At 55.4% G+C, this 14,010-nt stretch overlaps 1 protein-coding gene across 1 annotated transcript; it reads left to right on the top strand.

Moving 5' to 3' along the window:
• Nucleotides 1-60: 60 nt before the first annotated feature.
• On the top strand, nucleotides 61-12,289 carry STK36 (serine/threonine kinase 36). The gene is made up of 26 exons (XM_066553577.1): nucleotides 61-144; nucleotides 937-1,077; nucleotides 1,773-1,850; nucleotides 2,277-2,407; nucleotides 2,658-2,907; nucleotides 3,307-3,400; nucleotides 3,666-3,835; nucleotides 4,049-4,248; nucleotides 4,327-4,447; nucleotides 4,558-4,701; nucleotides 4,971-5,150; nucleotides 5,366-5,463; nucleotides 5,810-5,915; nucleotides 6,674-6,815; nucleotides 7,096-7,223; nucleotides 7,815-7,919; nucleotides 8,129-8,227; nucleotides 8,417-8,511; nucleotides 8,829-8,892; nucleotides 9,057-9,167; nucleotides 9,312-9,386; nucleotides 9,770-9,944; nucleotides 10,341-10,488; nucleotides 10,692-10,851; nucleotides 11,110-11,850; nucleotides 11,951-12,289. The coding sequence occupies exons 1-26, from the start codon at nucleotides 61-63 to the stop codon at nucleotides 12,137-12,139; spliced, it is 4,029 nt and encodes a 1,342-aa protein (XP_066409674.1). The 3' UTR covers nucleotides 12,140-12,289.
• Nucleotides 12,290-14,010: the final 1,721 nt, after the last annotated feature.

Raw genomic sequence — 14,010 nt, 5'->3', positions numbered from 1 at the left:
GGACTCGCTGCTCCTCACCGCCCTCCGTGCCTCGGCAGCTCAGCGGCCCCGTCCCGGACGATGGAGAACTACCACGTCCTGGAAATGATCGGCGAAGGGTCCTTCGGGCGCGTGTACAAGGGGCGCCGGAAGCACAGCGCCCAGGTGAGGGGACAGGGCTGGGGCTCTGCTGTGTGGGGCCGGGGCTGATTTCTGATGCCTTTTGAATTCTAAGGCTCTGCCAGAATTTTGGGACTCGGCATCCATTCGGCTTTCTGCTGATGTTCCTGACCAGCTCCAGCTGGCAGTAAGATCTGGATTCAAGGGACATCAGGAGCGACCTCAGGACCTCAAAGCAGAGCCAGCACTAAATTTAGATCCTCTGAAACCCCCAAGACAAGCACCCCATAGCTGGTGCCTGACTATTACTAGGATGAATGCGTTTTCCTCTTAGCAAGTTGAACCTCTCTCCATTTCAATTTGTAATTCCCGTGTCATCCTCCCACATGCTTCAGTCCCCTCACCATCATGGGTCTCTCTGCTACACCCATTCCAGCCTATTGATGTCTTTCTGGGCCAAACACCTGGCCACAATATTCCCAACATGGTGCACAAGATTAGAAATAAAGGTCAGTAATCACTTTGCTGCAGTTCCTGCCTGTTGGTACAGCCCAGGGTGCTGCTAGTGTTCCTCATTTCCAGGGCACACTGCTGGCTCATGTTCTGCCTGCTGTTCACCTGCATCTCAAGGTCGTGTCCCATGTTAGTGTGAAGAGAAGTGTGAGCACCAGTATTGATGTGCAAGGGCCTGGGGAGAGCCCTAGGTCCAAGTGAACAAATGTCTCATTGTTCTACTGTCTGTGTTCAGCTGGAACCCTGTTTGGGTTAAAAGCAGCCTTTGCCAGGGTGGGTCTGACCAGGAGTCTGGCCTGATCCCAGTTTTTCCTTCTTTGAAAGGTGGTGGCCTTGAAGTTCATCCCCAAGGTGGGGCGGTCTGAGAAGGAGCTGAAGAACCTGCAGCGGGAAATTGAGATTATGAGAGGCCTCCATCACCCCAACATCATCCAGATGCTTGACAGCTTTGAGACTGCCAAGGAGGTGAAGGGGATAACTCCAGGCAATGGCTTTTGCTTGACTGGGGAGGGGAACAAGGGCTGTCCCCTGCTGTTGTAGGGACATTTTTCTCAGGAGATGCTGGTGACTTCATCCCAGGGTCTGGTTAGTGTTTTTCAGAGCCCTTTTGTATGTGCTGTGTGGGGAGCCAACACCTGTGTGGGCTGCACTAGGTCATATACAGAGGTGAAGGAGCTGACCAGGGGCTGTGTGATGCAGAAAGAGTGGTTTGAAATCACAGGATAAGGGTCGCTCTTCACTCATCAGTCTCTTCAGAGACTGCCTTTTCACTCATTTAAATTCTCATGGATATAATATGATAAGAGAGGATTGAAGACTGTTCTATGCACATAGGAACATGAAACAAAGTCATTGGACAGCAGATTCAAAACAAGCTCAAGAGGGTGATTCTACCCACTGGGCTTGGCAGTACCATTCTGGGCTTGTCCTGTCCTCCCCTCTTCTCTTGTTTTTGCTGTCTGGGATATGGACAGCTACAAGACCTCTGCCAAGTGCCAGGTCCTTGCTGCAGTGCAGCCATGGGAGCTCTCTTCCATTCCAAGTCCCAACCCAAGCTGATGGACTTTGCATGATGGCACCCCAACACCTCCCTCAAATTTCTTACCCTGCTTTGTCCTGGTCCCCAGGGCCTGATCTCACCATGTTGCTCTTCCCTCCAGGTGGTGGTAGTGACTGACTACGCAGAGGGAGAGCTCTTCCAGATCCTGGAGGATGATGGGAGCTTGCCTGAGAACCAGGTGTCTATCATTGCAGTGGCCATGCGGTGTTTGCTGCAGGCTAGAGAAAACAGGACCTGTGTGCCTGCAGGCAGAGGGTCTCTGCTGTGAGCCAGGAGATGTCAGGAGGGTGAGGGTGCCTCTGGGACTTTACCTAGCAGAGCTTCTGAAAAGGATGGAGAGGAGGCCAGGTTGGCATTGTGGGACAGTGGGGTCCTGCAGAGACTTCAGTTTCTCTGTTCCCTTTACAAGGGCCCCAGCACTAGACTGCCTTGGCTATTGGCCCACTCCAAGAAACTGCTGGCCCGCAGCTGGGGGTGGTCCCTGCCCCAAACAGAACAAAAGTAGAAGTAGTGTGGGAGCCAGGCTGTAAGGGACCTAGCCCCCGTGGTTGTGCCAGTGAGTGTCACCATGGTACACAGGGTGAGGTTTCTGTGTCTCTGGCAGGTGCAGACCATCGCTGCCCAACTAATCTCTGCTCTCTATTACCTGCACTCCCACCGCATCCTGCACCGTGACATGAAACCCCAGAACATCCTGCTGGGCAAAGATGGTGTTGTCAAGCTCTGTGACTTTGGGTGAGTGCTGGGGGCCAGCTTGAGGGGAATGCTGGGCCTTGGAGCAGCTAAGGAGTTTCCTGCATGCTGTAGAGGAGGAGTGGGGGTGTGTGGAAGGGGGTCTGGATTCTGTACATATTTAGAGGTTAAGCAGAGAGGGGAGATTTTGTCCTCCAGAGGGAAGAAGTATTGATAAACTCATAGGGAACTTGCTGGGAGCTGCAACAGATGTTTCAGCCTGAACTTGAGATCTCTGCTTTGCTTTGAGCAGGTTTGCCCGTGCCATGAGCATCCACACCATGGTGCTGACGTCCATCAAGGGCACCCCACTGTACATGTCCCCTGAGCTGGTGGAAGAGCGGCCGTATGACCACACAGCAGACCTGTGGTCTGTGGGCTGCATCCTGTACGAGCTGTTTGTGGGCACTCCTCCCTTCTACACCAACAGCATCTTCCAGCTTGTCAGCCTCATCCTCAAGGACCCTGTCAAATGGCCCATGACCATGAGCCCAGTGTTCAAGGTAAGGGCTGAGGCCCTGTCTGCAGGGTGAGATCTGTTAATGCAGTTTTGGCCTCACCTGCTGCCCTAGTGGGTCACTCTTAGCTTTTATGTCCCCTAGCAGGGACTTCAGAACACAGAAAAGTAATGAGAGCTGGACCTCCTGGAAGGGGAATCCTTATCACTGTTATCAAATGTCTGCTGTCCATAAGCTGGGAAACTGGGTCCAACAGCAGAGGAGTGATTTATTGGGTTGTGAAGGGAAATGTCTTGCCATCTGCCCTAAGCACTAGAGGTACTCCTTTCCCAGAGCTAGGCAGGAAAGACAGGCCTCCTGGTGCCCTCCCTGAGGGAGACTGGTGGGTACACTGTGCTCACTGGTGGGTGCTGAACATGTATCAGTGATCCTGCTGTTTTGCAGGACTTCCTTCAGGGATTACTGATGAAGGACCCCCAGGAGCGCCTGTCATGGCCAGAGCTGCTTTCTCACCCCTTCATTGCTGGACGGGTTACTGGTGAGTACTTACTCCTTTTCCAAAACTGTCCAGGTCTGTTTCCTTCTACTACTTTCTGGAGACTGGGAGGGATCTCCCTGCCCTGCTATTTTTACTATCCCGGTCTATGCCTCTCTCCTCTCAGTTTTTTCCAAGCACTGACTCCTAGCTCCTGCTCCTGGTCTTGCTCTGGGTTCCTTGGGATTCCCCTGGGATCTCAAGAGAGATCACTCTCTCTGTGTCCCACGAGAGAGCTGCTGCTGAAGTTCTCCTCTTGCCTCCCCAGTGATTGATGACACAGAAGAGCATGGGATTTCAAACCCCTTCACCATGAAGCTGTCTCCAGAGCTGCAGGCCCTGAAGGAGCAGCAAGTCCATTCCGTGGCCCCCAGGAGCAGCTCATCCAGGATCTTGAGAAAGGCCCAGCAGAAGATGGTTGAAGAGACACAGAAAAAGGTGGAGAAAAGTCTGAGGTTCCCCATGCTATGTCTCACAGTCAAGGCAAAGGAAGGATACTGAAGTGGGCCCTGGGGGAAAACACAGGAGTACATGGGTCAGGCTGGGGTGTCAGCAACACACAAGGCAGGATGTGGGGTGCTCATGGTGGTGGGGTCTAGGGGACTCATCTGACTGAGTAATCCTGCCCTGACCAAACTTCTCTGCCACCAGGAGCAACTGAAGGCAGGTGATCCATCTATGAAGGATTCTGTCAATGGACATCCTACACCTAGACCTAGAGCAGCATCAGGGAAGGCAGCCCCTGAGGAGAGGGAGCCATTGACTGCCGCCAATGAGAAGAATCCATATCTCCTGCAAGGAAAGAGCAGCACAGCAGAGTGGGAGTTTGAGGAGTCTCCTCCCACCCTAGGGTGAGGGAGGCAGAGGCTGGGGCAGGAGGAAGAGGGAAAGGAAAGGTCTTTCACTGACTATACTCTTTCCTTGGCCAGGCAGCACAGCTTCTCTCAAGAGTATGAGTGGGAGTTTCCTGGAGCAGGTTCCCCTCCACAGCCTGGTGCTGGCAGGGCAGAGCCCTGCAGCAGGCACAGCATTGTGGACCTGGAGACTGAGGTAAGATGGTGTCTTCAGTGAGGACAGCAGGGCCCAGTTGCCAGGGGCTGATAAAGAGACCCTGGGACTGGCAGGGTCAGTGGCACCAGTCCTCTCTCTTCTGTGGCTAGGAGCTGGAGAGTGATGAGGAGTGGCAGCAGCTGATTGAGGACACTGAGGCCTCAGCCATGCAGCTGAGCATGCCTCTGGGCCTGCTGAGGGACCCAGCTTTCCAGCACCGTGTCCGGGACCGCCTGGTAGACTCTGCTCAGCAGGTAAGGGATGGCTGGCCCAGGCAGCTAAGACTGGAGACTTGGATGCTGCCTTCTTCATCAGGATTAGGTTGGAAACATATGGAGAAACCTCAGTTCAGCCAACAAAAAGATCCTCTGCTTCTCCAGGAGTTGGAACTGTCTTGTGCACTTGGCTTGCCATCTGCTCCTCTGCTGTCCCCTGCCTGAATGGGTTGAAGGGCTGCTCCATGGCTGGTGGAGACACCAAAACTGCTGATCATTATAAGCTCTTCTGCCTTCTCTGTGTCCAGGTGCTGGAAGGGATGCTGGAGGGAGCCTCCCATCTTCGTTCTGTGCTTCGTGTTATTGGCAACCTCCTGTCTACCCAGTGTGATGCTGAGCTGCTGGACCACTTCTGCCAGGAGCTGAATGTGCCTCTGTCCCTGCTGTGTCTAGCCAAGCAGATCCTGGAAAGTGCTGTCACCAAGCAGGTGGGTGTAGAGCCCCAGGGAAATATGGGTGCCTTCCAGCCCTACAGAGTGCTGGTGCTGAGGAGGCCCTGGTGTCCTGCTGGATCTGGCTCACAGGTTCCTCTTCCAGGCACCCTTGAGAAGGGGGAGGTTCTGGTAGGGAAGAATCCTGTTGTAGTGGTGTGGGGATGGTCAGCAGACAATCCCCATTTGTGGTTTCTTTCTGGATTCTGCAGCAGCCCTGGTGTATCGCTGTGCTGACAGACCTCCTCATGGTGACCAAAGTTTATTTCAGCAGTGAATGTAGCCTGGAGGAGAGTGGGCAAAAGGACAGGTAGGGACAACCTTCTGTTCCCTGAGGTCTTGTGTGGCCGCTTTGGGGACCACAGGCAGCAGGTGGAAGGGTGGTGTTCATACTGTGCAGCTGGAGTTGTCTCTGTGGGGGAGCATCATGGTCTAAGTGCTTCATGCCATATTGCTGTGCTCACAGAGGAGCACTTTCCTTGAATGGGATTAATTGAAGGAAAGGCACAGCTGACAAGTCCGGTGGTGCTGCCTGCTGACAGCAGCTCACAGTGTGAGTGTGTGCTGCCTGCTCCATTAGCCAGGGCCATTTGGGCCTGTCCTCACAGCAAGGGGCCGTGTTTCTCTGCACTCATCTGTCCCTGCTCTCCCCCTAGTCTGCAGGCTGTTCAGGAGAGTGCTGACTGCTTCCTGGCCCTGCTGCCGGAGCTGCTGGCTGTGCCCGTTGACAGTGAGATGAGACTCTGCCAGCAAAGCCTCCTGGTAAGGGTGCTCCCATCTCCCTCCTTCACACCCTCTGCCCCCCGGGGACAGAAGCCATGGTGGTGTCTGTGTATGTTGGAGGAACACAGCCTGAGGACCCTGCTCCTAACTATGGGGTCTGATGCGTTCTTGTCAGGGCAGGCTGTCTCACCCATTGGGGTTTTTGTGGGGAATTGCATACAAAAGAAGGTCTCTGAAGGGGCACTTTCACTGGCCTTACCATTCTGGTGTGGCTTTACTAGCTGAGTCAATGGCAGGTGCAGCCCCTTATACACACTCTGGCACAAAAAGTGTCACTTCACCAGACATACCCCTGGCTCTGCTGCCAAGAGTTCTGCTGCTGGGATTGTGCTGGGTGGGCACAGCAGGTTCTCAGCATTGGAGTATGATTCACATGTGGCTTGGGCAAGAGATGCATATAGGCTTGCATTTGATATCTTTTAGCCTTTGTTTTTGAGCTGCATGTTTTAGCATCAGAGTCAGCAAGAGCAAAAATAGCTGTTGGGCATGCTCTGCCAGGCTGTGATAGAGGTGAGGAGGGACATGTGCCTCTATGTGTACCCCTCACTTTGGCAGCATGCAGGCACATGTGGGTCCCATACAGTAACCTGGCTGGAGTGGACATTTGGAGGTCCCTGAAGTTCCAGCATGAGTCCTTCTCCCATCTCTGCTGTCCTCCCACAGCTTCCTCCTGTGCTGTCCTTTTCTTTCCTCTCAAACTCAGTCTGCAGTGATGGCAACCCCTGTGTCTCCCCCAGTGCTTCACCCAGCTCTGTGAGAGCCTGGACACGACAGACCCTTCTATCTCTGCGCGCTTCTACACCAGGCTGCAAGAGGACCATCAGCCCCTGCTGAACAAACTCCTTCAAGGATCCATCTCAGAGCAGCCTGCTCTTCGAGGTAGCAGTGGTAGCAGCTCACCACCTCTTCCTGGGGTTTCTTCTCCTTCCTCCCCTTGGGCTCCATCAGAGCACTGACGGCCATTGTAGTGCTGTTGGCCAGAAGAGGTGGCTGAAATTTATCTGTCCAGACCCCTGCTAACTTGGGCTCTCCTCCCTCAATCCCAGATCTCACCCTCATTATGTCATAAGCCTGACTTTTTCTCTCTTGCCATCCAACCCTACCCTGCTGCCCCTCAGCACCTTTAGCACAATGACTCCCCAGCTCTGCCTCTGTGCAGGTGCAGCAGTGGAAGGCAAGTCAGCCCATGACCAGAGCCCATGTGTGGCAGACCTCTTCCTGGCTGCATTGGCTGCTGCATGCAGCATCCCCCTGGAGAGAAACAGATGTCGGGAAGCCAAGCAGCAGGTCAGACCAGCTCTCTCTACAGGGTGAAGAGGTGTGGTCCTCCCAGGGACAGCAGCCTTTTCTAGGAGGATCCCTTTCTCAACAGTAGAGTGGAGGGCTGGGATCCTCTGGCTGTATTGACTGTAGGGCTCATATTTGTGGGCTGCCAACCTCTCCAGCCAACATGTGACCTTAGGAATGTAAGGATTCTTGAATTAATTAAGAGACTCAAACTTAGGATCTCAACTGTGAGATGGACTAAGCAAAGAACTAGGCAACGGAGGGAAAACGTGAAGAATTCTTTTATTACAGTGATATGAACTGTAGGAAAATTGAAATTGAAGGGGCAGTAAGTGTGAAAACAATTACAGGTTTACATTTGATTCTTTAACTCTGAGTCAACAAGGAGGGAAGCAAAGGAGAAATTTTACCTTGCTCATCTCAACTCTGGGACTGTGCATCAAAGCCATGCTAGATAGGCATCCCTTAGTAGACACAGGCAAGATGTAGGAAGCAGATGCTTTCTTTCATTAAATTGTTGCTAGCATTAAACTCTTCTAGTCTGGGTAGTGCTTCAGGTGCCCAGAGTGCAAAACAGGCTGATTTCTGCAGGTTGCTCATGCAGTAGTTGAAAACCTTATGGAAGGAGAGAGTCAGCAGCTTGCAAGACTGCTGGGGAGACTGGAGGGCCCAGGCTGCTCCTTGAACGTCCTGAAGGTAATGGCACAGTCCTTTTATCTGGCTCTGCCCAGAGATGCCTGGGCCTTTGCTCTGGAATTAGGAGCATGGTGAAGAGGGAACTGTGAGCTTAGCCTTCAATGGCTCCCATCTGCCTGGTGTCAGTTGTTGAATAAATGAGCCCGTGGTAGCCATGGGGTGGAACCTGTCTGCAGGGGCTGGTGGCATCTCTCCCCTCTGCCTTGCAGATACTCTATGCTGGCTGCCATGCCTACCCGAACCTGTGCCAGCACCTGGGAAGGAACCAACCTCTGTGGGGTTCCCTCATGCAGCTCTTGAAGGGTGAGGTAGGACTGACCACAGCCCTGGTGGAGGGGTAGGAGTGTGGGCAAGCAGGATGCATTCCTCTGAGCACTGGTCAGATGAATCTGTGGGGGTGGAGGAGTTTTGGGGAGTTTAATCGAAAGAGTGCAGTTCTCCTCCAAGGCCCAGAAACACCTCCTCCTTCCCTGCTATGACTTCTGTTCCTTTGGTAGGTCCCTGTGGTGGAGGTGACCCAGGAGGCAGCCTGTGAAGCCTCTCTGTACCTGCTGGCCCTGCTCACCCTGCAGCTTCAGGCATCCCCTCCCAGGTAAGCAGACACTTTCACTCATGGGTGGGAGAGGAACATGCCCTGCCCTGAACAGCATTCTGTCCTGCACACTGCCTGGAGCTGGGAACCTGGTCCCACTGATCCCTCTGACCCAGACATACCAGCAGAATGCTGGGCAGTGTGAGTGGGTGCTGGGGATGTGGTGAGGAGGATCCAGTGCAGACAAGGAGGTCCTGTGAACCAGGGCTCCTCCTGAAACGTGGCTGCATCCCACCGGTGTGGATTTGGATGCTACTGTTCTGCATGATGTGAAGCTGTGGGAACATAGTGCTTCTCTCCTGGTCCCTGCATTTCAGGTGTGAGGAGATGGTTGCCCTGGCTGTGGATCTCATCACCCAGTCTCCTGTTGTGTCCCTTGTGGTAAGCCACCCCCCTTGCCAGAGCCACTACTGAGAGCCTTGCAGACCCCTGCATCCCATTTGGTCCTTACTGTTCCTCACTCAGGGTGGGATGAGGCCAAGGGATGAAGGGTCAGTAGAGCAGATGGAAAGTCCCAAAGGTGCTGAACTCTCCTTGTCCCACAGGGTGCTGCAGCATTTCTCCTGGCACAGCTCAGTCAGCATGGGGTGGCTTTGGAGCTCAAGAGAGAAAAGATCCTACCAGTGGTAACAAATGCACTGACTGCACCTGCTGAGGTATGGGATGGGGACAGAGAAGCTGGTGACCCATGCATACCCCACTGCAGAGGTGTGCAAAGATGGGCTCAGAAGGGTGCAAGTGTGATGTTGCTTCCCTCGAGCCCAGCACCCAGCTTCAGAGTGTCTCCCATTCTCTTACAGCTGCAGCTCCCCCTGCCAATGGGTGCTGGTCTCTATGATGGGTTGTTTTTCCTCCTATTGAAACTCCTTGAACAGGTACCAGTCTAGCCATCTCCTCTGCCTGGTCTCTGCCAAAAGGTGTGGGGGCAAAAAGGCCTGAATGCACATTGGTAATGAGGCTTAGGGAAATCAAGAACTGTGCAGTTTTGGCTGCACAACCCCATGAAAGTCACCTTGTGTCCCTGCAGGGCTGATGGGAGAGTGGTGGGTGGGGAAGGGTGATCCATGGGCACACTGGAGTGAAGGAGGGCAGAGATGCCCCGGGACTGACACTGCTGAAAGGTGCAGCAGGACACCTGGCCCATGGGTGTCTAGCCCTGACCTTCAGAGGACCATGGGACTGGCAGAGCCATGTATCAGAACCCTGGGGAGCCATGGAGGACCTTGAAGGCCTCTGACATCTGCCTCTCTGCCTCTAGGAGGATGTGGTCTTGGAGCAGGGCTTTGCTTCCTCTGAGCTATGGAGCCTGGTCTGGCATTGTGTTGCTGTGGTGCTTCATGTGGGCACCACTGGTGCAGTGCTGGAGGGAGATCCACCCCCAGGTGCTGGTCACCCCATGGCAGAGCCAGACTGGAACCTCCTCTCCCCTCAAGGTAGGAGCTGTGGGACAGCAGGGCATCTGCCTTGGACCCTGCTTCACATCCTTCCATGTCTGTCCCTCTCCACATCTGTTCCCTGAGGCCAGAGGACTCAGGTGGTTTTTTTGAGGATTGCAGTGTCTGCTGGGGAGAGAGGGCTGGGCTGGCCCATGCTGTGCCCAGTTGGCAGCAGCTCAGCTGAGCTGGCTTTGGAGGAGCAAAAAGGATGTCTATACTGCAGGGAATGTCCACTCTGGCAGGTGTGACCATCTGGGTGGAGATTTTCCTGTTTTGGGCAGGGAATCACAGAATCTACCGTGGAGCAGCCTTCAGGTAGCACAGACAGAAGTGAAGGAACTTTACAGCCTTCTTTCTCTAGCTTTGCCCTTCTGTCTGCTGTTTTCTCTGCAGGAACCCTGTTATTCCTCAGCTTGGCCCTCAGCATCTTCACTCGTGAGTCCCACCAGTGTCTGCCTCAGCTCACCCAGTCCCATGGCGTCCTCATGCTGACACTGAAGAGACTGCTGTCCCCTGGCTTCCTGGCATGCATGGCACAGATGTGAGTTGTGGCAAGGGCTGAAGTGGGCAGAGCTCAGCTGCTGAATGGGGCATGGACATGAGCACACCAAGGGCTGAGAAGTTCCTGACCTGGAACTTGCAGAGCCTCTCCTTAGTGCCTGGCACAGGGAATGCCCTTTGCCCCTTGTCCTAAGGTTTTTCTGATCATCTCTGTATTAAGCCCTCTCTCTTTCACAAATTCAGGCAAGCAGGAAAGGATGGGGACCCTGAGGTTGTCCCAGATGTGGTCATCCAGGTCTGCCAGCTCCTCTCTTTCCCTTTTGCCCTGGATGTGGATAAAGACACCTTAGCACTGATTATGGAGGCTGTGAGAGATACCCAGATCCCTGCCCAGCTGCTGCAGGTACTCTCTTGGCCCTATGTTCCTCCTTCCCCCCATACTGTGGTGATCCCTTCCTACATTGCAGTCCCCAATGCATGGCACCACTTCACATCCTGTTGGCAGCACGCAAGGATGTCATTTGGGTGCTATGCAGCCCTTGGAGAAGCTGGACTGGCTGCTAAGCTTGCACTGACCTGCTGGCTGCCTTCAGCTGCTGCTTGGCTCGGCTCCTGTGTGAGCACAGTGCACTCAGCAGTGCTGTCTGTCCTTCTGCCTTAGGTCTGCGCTCACCATCTGCCCTTCTCGTTCACCGAGCTCCCCATGGGCCTCTTGTGCCAATTTGTGGTGTCTGATATACAGGTCATAGACCAAGTGGTGAGGGAAGCTGCTGCCTCAGAGCACATTGTTGCCTTCTTGAAGTCTGTCTTGTCCTCAGACAATGTTATACTCACAAGTGACCTCCTGTCTCTCCTGACCCACGTGGCCCGGGTCTGTTCAGAGCACCTGCCCTTTCTCCAGAGGATCCTGAGGGACTCAGATGTGGCTGACCGGCCACTGACCTACCTGCTCAGCCACAAGCAACACCTGATACGGGCCAGAACCTGCAACTTGTTGGGCAACCTGCTCCGGCACAGCTTTTCTCCAGCGCTGGAGAGCCAGCCGGGTTGGCTGGAGAGGCTGCTGGAGTGCCTGTGGGACCCGGAGAGCAGCGTGCGCAGGGCAGCCACCTTTGCAGTGGGCAACGCCGCCTGCCACGCGTCCTGCCCGGCGGGGATGCTGGGCCGGGCCGTGCCCGCGCTGACCCGGCTGCTGAGCGACTCGCGGGCCCAGACGTGCCACAATGCGGCCCTGGCCCTCAGCAACCTGGGCCAGCGCGGGGAGGAGCTGCGGGATCTGCTGATCCAGAGCGGGGCCCCCGACCGCCTGCTGCAGGTGACCTGCCAGGACCCGCGGAAGGCCGTGCGGGAGGGAGCCCTCGAGGCACTGCGAGCCCTCAGCCAGCACCCGGGGATCCAGCAGGTACTGCACGAGGACCTCGGCTCCTTTGGGGAACCTGATGGAGCTGTAGGGACAAGGGTCAAGCTGGTGGGTGACTCCTGTCCCTCTCTTGGCTGTGCAGGTCCTGCTGTCCCTCAAAGCCACCGAGAGGCTGGCCGCGCTGGCCGCTGTCAGTCCCCAGTCGCCTTTTGCCCGGCACGGCGAGCCGCTCTTCCGCCGCCGGTGCGAGCAGCTCCTCCGCCGCCTCGCAGCTCCGCCCGGCCGCGCGGAGCCCAGCCCGCTGTCGCCGCGTACCGGCGCTGAGCGGTGACGCCCGGGCATCCCGGGACGCCATGGACGCTTCCTTCACCCTCCTCAGGCTCCAGCCGGATCTTCTTTGCAATCCGCATTGTCCGCCTGAGGGGGGCTCTACCCGGCCGTCTTTATCCGGGGTGCCCCTCGCGGGAAGCCGGCCCTGACAAAATGCCCGTTCCTTCTGTAACCGCGCGTCTCTCGCCGGCTCCCGGAGCCCCGCCCGCCGGGCTCCGCCGCGCCGCCAGGGGGCGGCACGGCCCCCGCCGCGCTGGCTGCCGGGAGCTGTAGTCACGTGGGCCCGCCGGCTCCCCATGGTAACGGCGGCGGCGGGTCCGGCGGGCCCGGGCGGGTGGTGAGTATGGCGGCGTTGCCGGCCTGTGGAGCGGGGCTTTGCTCCCCCTGTGTCTCCCTGGGTTGCACCCTCAGAGTTCCCCCAATGGGGCGTACGGCCCTTATCCCCCCGCGTTGCCTCCCCGGTCCCTTCGCCCCATAGCCGTGCCCGGGCCCCGAGGAGGCACCCCGCTGTCGCCCGGGCCTGCTCACGGGGCTCGCCACGGCCTTGCCCCGTGACACCGTAGGGCTGGGGGGCGGTTCGGGAACGCTCTTTAGCGAGACATGCTGGGGTTGGCGGCCTGGGCGGCGCTCCGGCGCCAGGATAGCGCATCCTGGCAGCAGCTTCGGCATCAAAGTCTTTCACTTGGAGAAATGAGACACACAGCGTGTTCCTCGGGCGAGCGGCAGCGAAGGAAGGGCTGGCTCCCCAGCCACCCACGGCCCCAGGGAGCCTCTCCAACGGTACTTGGAGTATTAGGATGGAGCTGGGATCGACCAGGCCCAGGTGGAGTGCTGGGACATCCTGGCTGTCCATCCTTTCACTGGGGTCTTGGCTTGGCTGCTCTTGTGTTGTAAAAAGGACCGTTGAGTCTGAAAGATGAAAGGCAGAGCTGAGTTGAGACAAGCCTGGAGTATTTCCTGAATGCCTCTAGAGTTTGGTCAGGGAATGAGGAGTGAAGGTGTGGGGAAACCTTGTGGCATTGTGCCAGCCTCCTGTGCATGTCTGTGGATGTCTCATGGGAGTTCAGAGTTCAGCCCCACAGCTATACATCAAAACCCTGCCTACATGACCCCCCAAGGCTTGCCTGTCTTTCTTATTCCTCATGGAATGGGCAGATGACATCTAGTGACTCCCGGATAGTTTGGGGGAATTTACAGTCGAGTGTTGGCCCTATTATAGTTTTATAGAATAATATTTCCACAATTCTTACTGTTTGTACCCAGCAGATAGTAGCATTTCTCTGTCCTTTCATTGTTCTCTTGCTGCAGTTGTGTTAGGTAAAGTTAGTTGATGACAATTGCCCCCTCCCACACCTCAGTTGGGGGGTCCTTCAGCACAGTAGGGATTGTATTTCAAGGAGGAGCTGAGGGGACAAATGTCACCATCCTCACATAACAGCGCCTGCGTGAAGATGTCAGATCACTGACACGGGTTGGGGGCTTTGGCTGCTGTACCACCCTGGCTGGGTGCCACTCCTTGACATTTCCCAAGTTGCTGCCATGCATCAGGTCTGGGAGTATTTGGCAGCTTCTCACCTTGAGTCTGTGTTTCTTCTCCACTCCTGAGCCCTGAGAGATTGCTGTATGGAGTGAGAGTTTTGCAGTGAAATTCTTCAGAAGAATTTTTCCCAGCCCTGTCAGGACATGGAAGAGTCCTCAGCACATACTAAAGGACAAATCTGGGAACCTTTTCTTCCAATTGCAGCTATGTTTCAGTAAAAAGTATCAAGAACAGAAGGTGGGCTAAGAAATTATGTGTCTTGAACTAATTGGGTAGTTCTTGTCTCCTTGCTGTATGTTGATATTTTATACTTGTTTCACTCACTCAAAATC

This window comes from Molothrus aeneus, chromosome 7, assembly GCF_037042795.1.
Source record: "Molothrus aeneus isolate 106 chromosome 7, BPBGC_Maene_1.0, whole genome shotgun sequence".
NCBI classification, from domain to species: Eukaryota; Metazoa; Chordata; class Aves; order Passeriformes; family Icteridae; genus Molothrus; species Molothrus aeneus.
The sequence above is the reverse complement of the archived record's forward strand: the minus strand, read 5'-3'. Positions and strand labels throughout refer to the sequence as shown.